Here is a 4,375-nt window from a genome sequence, read left to right as displayed (position 1 = left end):
ACACTAATATGTAGTATTATGAAAAATTATTTATTATAAAGATTTTATAAATCTTGAGAAAAGTTATGAGTGACAGCATAATCTACTTGATCTTAACCCGTTGGCAGAAATAGAAAATAAATTACAATTTCTGAGATTTCAAACAATTCCTCCAGAGTAGAATGAAATAAGAAGTAGAACATGTTAACCTCTTTGGCGTAACAGATTGTCGGTAAAAATATTCCAGCCAATATTGTTGATCTAATTCAATACGAAATGTTACAAATAATATTTTTCATATTGATATGTAGTTTCGTTGGCGTTCGCTCTGCCAATCTCGAAACAGTGAGTGATGAAGAGCTTATAAATCTTATAAAAACTGAGAAATATGTAGTCGTACTTTTTAGTAAGTTTTGATTAATGTTTACACGTATTTTTTCATTTATCAGAATGAAAGAACGTTTTTCATGATAATTGATATTAAGTTTATTTATAATATAAATAATATCTAATATTTACTTATATAATATCGTAATAAAAATAATATTTTTAGTGAGAAATTTGATAAAATTCATTCCTTTAAAGAAATCTTGGCATAACCTATTGACTGAACTTCTATCTTTTTTTAAATTTCTTTTTCCTATATACTGACTCTTTCATGCTAAAAATTATAATTCATTTAACTAGCAGTTCTTATATGTAAAATGCTCAAATACGGATAATATTTACAGCAAGCAAACAGCGTCAATGCACAACGTGTGATAACTATAAGAATGAAATGATTCATTTAATACAAGATCTAAATTCTTTATCTACTGGGGTTGTGGAAGCTATTGACAGTCAATTGCTTCGTGTCTATAGTGACGATAAAGAACCAGCACTTGTGTTCTTTAGGCATGGTGTGCCTTTATTATATGATGGTATAATCATTAATATTAAAAACAATATATCTTAATAAAAAATGCTTTTATTAACCTATTAATTCCCATTTAATCACCTTTTTTAGGACCTCTGAATGCTGAAGAAATTTTAACTATGTTCAGTGAAAACAAGGAACCTACAGTGAAGGAATTAACTGATGATACATTTGAACATCTAACACAAGCAAGTAGTGGAGCTACAACCGGGGATTGGTTTGTTATGTTGTAAGTCTTAGGTTCTCCATAATGTTTTGTATGTATGCATATTTCTTATTTGGCAGATATTTAAAGTACAATTCTTTTATAAAAACAGTGGCAGTACAGACTGTGTGGAATGTAGTAGACTGATTCCAAGGTGGGAGGCTGTAGGTGCAAAACTAAAACGAAGGGTTAATGTAGCACGTATCAACAAATACACAACTGGAGCATCCACGGCAAGAAGATTTAATGTTTATAAAACTCCAGAATTTATATTGTAAGTACATAAGAGATAAATAGTAAGCACGCCATAAGATGCTATAATGATAAACAGAATTAATGATACAATTTGATGTTTTAATATTTAACATAATTTATTTTGTACTTGTAGCTTTAGACATGGTAAAATGTATCGTTATCAGATTCCAAAATACGACGTTAATTCTTTTACATCATTTGCAAAAGAATATTACAAAAATGCACATGCTGAGACTGTCCCAGTACCACAACGACGACTGTAAGTTTGAACACATTTATTAGTAGATTCAAGTTTTTGTACACAGATATTAGTATAATACAATTATGATATAAATATGTTCCCGTTTCAGCGATGATCTTGGAGAAACAATTGCGAATTTCTTACATGAAAATCCATGGATCAGTAGCATAGCGATCGGCGTATTTATTATAATTTCCATAGCTTTTAAATTCAGACGCACAACTGAAATGGCACAAAAAAGGGACTAGCCATTTCGTGTATCAAAGACATATATTATGGGTACTGTATCAAGTTATTATTGATCATGATTTTATACAAATCACAATATATGTATATACATAGATAAGATGAATAAAGTTTTTAATTACAGTGAATCTCTTATTTTTATACTTTTAACAACTCGCATAATTTTTTATTTTCGTAATTATATATATATTTGATCAGTTCTCGTAATATGAGTATTCTAAAGAGATACAAAAACATATATATATATATATATATATATATATATTTTATTTCTAACAATTGCATTTTTTATTTCGTATAAAATATGTATAATAATCACTGCAAGTCTAATCTTTTTTTAACACAAATGTTTTCTATGTTTTACAATAAATACTTTTGAATAAAAATTATTGCTGTTACACACATGATGGCATCTACTAAAAATGATATGCATTTCCCCAAGAAAGTCATCTGAATCCATATAACAAAATTATAATAAAATTTTATATTTACATATACCTATTTAAAAAATTAAATAAAAACAGATTGAAAGTAATATATTTATTTGGGTAAACGTTGTACTTTAACTTATTTATGATAAATAAATGATTTTAAATGAATTTATATGTGAACCCCTTCACATTCGTTAGGTAAGACATATACTTCCTTTATTACTAGTAGAAAAATAAAGTAAAAATATAATATCAAATGCATCAAGATTCTTTGTATTTTTCTGTAACTTAATGATTTCAGAATATTTATGTTTTGCTTTATATTTTATATTCTTCATAATTTGCAATAATGATGTTCTATTCACTCACAAGATACTCCGTGCTACTAGTAGCTTTGTGCATTGTAATGAGAAAATGTTCACTCTCTGTGATAGTTTTAGACTTATCAACATAAAATATTGCATCTATTTTAAACATTATCAATTGATATATTTATCCTAAAGACAGTAGATGAATCAGTTAATGCCATTCTGATACTATTCTCAAACTTTTCTTGTATGGATGAAAATTCCATCATATTGCTTGGTTTTGAATCAATCCAAAATCCATCAAATTCATAAAAAAGATAACAGTAAAGTTGATGAAATGCGCGAATTGTTGGAAAACCCTTTGAAGAATTATAAATATGAGTCTTGGCACTTCCATCCCTTAATAATCTTAGAGCCATGCTTGTTAAATTTATGCCCACTATGGCAAAAGCATAACCATAACGTGGATGTGTAGAATGTGATAACACGTGTGTTGCAGCACTGGGATACTCTTGAGCAAAATAAACTAGATTTTCTAATCCCAAAATGCCCATTCCACGGAAATCTGTTTTTGGATCATCACCCTGAAAGCCGATGTGTTGCCACTGTTTGGTAACTCTAGCATCTAAAGGCTCATAAGGCATCAACAAATTCCATAATTTTAATAGTTGGAACTCATGCTCAGAATTGTCAGCATCATATGGTGTTTTTCTAAGCTCTTCACATTCCACACAAAGTTGTCTATAACCCCAAATTAGTTCTATACATTTACCAAATGACTTGGCAAAGTCAGGGTGAGCTGTTGGATTTACTTTCTTAGTCACCAATATGGTTATAATAGCTTCCTTCAAAATTTTTTGCTTTGTCTGTTTTGTGATTGCACACTGATCAGCGAGATCATTCAAGTAGACTATAAGAGTTTTAATATTAGCATTCCTAGATAACTTAAGAGATTCTTCTACAGCTAATGTTCTCGGTGCTCCAGGTAATTCTCCATAACAAATTCTTTGAAGTTCACACATTCGTGTTGTGTGCCTTAATAACCATTTTACAATGGGTCTGAAATACCAGCACACCAATGACCAGAAGTATATAAACATGTTTTCTGATAATTAAGAATCTTGATACAGGAAAAATTCAAGTACAAAATTTTTTTATATTCAAGTGCTAATTAACCTCATCCTGTCATCGTATCTCGACATATACAGGTTTTGTCACTAATTTAAAATAATGAGACTTGGAAATTAACACTTTGAAACGTATTTCGATAAATACGTTTTCCTGTTTTCACCATTACAATTAAAATCAATGCACATAACCTGTGCAATAATGTATTTAATATACATGTATGACAGAAAGTTTAATTTTGGTACATGAAAAATAAACTAATCTGTTCAGTTTGTTTATAATTAACAAACTTTCGACTTCTATGCTGCTATTACAGAAAAATCATTGAGATTTCTTAAATATTTAACTTGAGTAAAGAGAAATCAATAATAACCTACTAAATCAACATAGTACCGATAGCAGAAGAGGTCACTCACTACTCACTACCGGTACAGTCATCCTGTATCAAAAATTCAATATAACACACATACCCACGTTGTATAGAGTTAGGAGATTTTCTTTTAGAACGAAGCATCATAGACAATCGTGAAGTGACTTTAAATATTTTTATCTTCCTTATAAGGCAATTGGTATAAAATTACTATATCACCTTGAATACTACCCTTACAAATGTACGATATTTATAAACATATATGGAATCAAGTTTTTTATAGTAACTTAGACATA

At 29.1% G+C, this 4,375-nt stretch overlaps 2 protein-coding genes across 2 annotated transcripts; one reads left to right on the top strand and one right to left on the bottom strand.

The window, feature by feature from the left end:
* Window positions 1-155: 155 nt before the first annotated feature.
* On the top strand, window positions 156-1,970 carry LOC126873746 (thioredoxin domain-containing protein). The gene is made up of 6 exons (XM_050634946.1): window positions 156-385; window positions 711-899; window positions 986-1,124; window positions 1,213-1,374; window positions 1,489-1,614; window positions 1,706-1,970. Exons 1-6 carry the CDS (start codon window positions 256-258, stop codon window positions 1,842-1,844), a joined length of 885 nt encoding a protein of 294 aa, XP_050490903.1. The 5' UTR covers window positions 156-255; the 3' UTR covers window positions 1,845-1,970.
* A 397-nt stretch (window positions 1,971-2,367) lies between these two features.
* On the bottom strand, window positions 2,368-4,305 carry LOC126873744 (ELMO domain-containing protein 2). Its single transcript, XM_050634941.1, has 2 exons — window positions 4,180-4,305; window positions 2,368-3,640 (listed from the first exon to the last, which is right to left on the bottom strand). The coding sequence occupies exons 1-2, from the start codon at window positions 4,224-4,226 to the stop codon at window positions 2,743-2,745; spliced, it is 945 nt and encodes a 314-aa protein (XP_050490898.1). The 5' UTR covers window positions 4,227-4,305; the 3' UTR covers window positions 2,368-2,742.
* Window positions 4,306-4,375: the final 70 nt, after the last annotated feature.

The sequence above is a fragment of the Bombus huntii genome, chromosome 15, assembly GCF_024542735.1.
Source record: "Bombus huntii isolate Logan2020A chromosome 15, iyBomHunt1.1, whole genome shotgun sequence".
Classification (NCBI taxonomy): domain Eukaryota; kingdom Metazoa; phylum Arthropoda; class Insecta; order Hymenoptera; family Apidae; genus Bombus; species Bombus huntii.
Note: the sequence above shows the minus strand (reverse complement) of the source record. Positions and strands in the feature narration are given on the sequence as shown.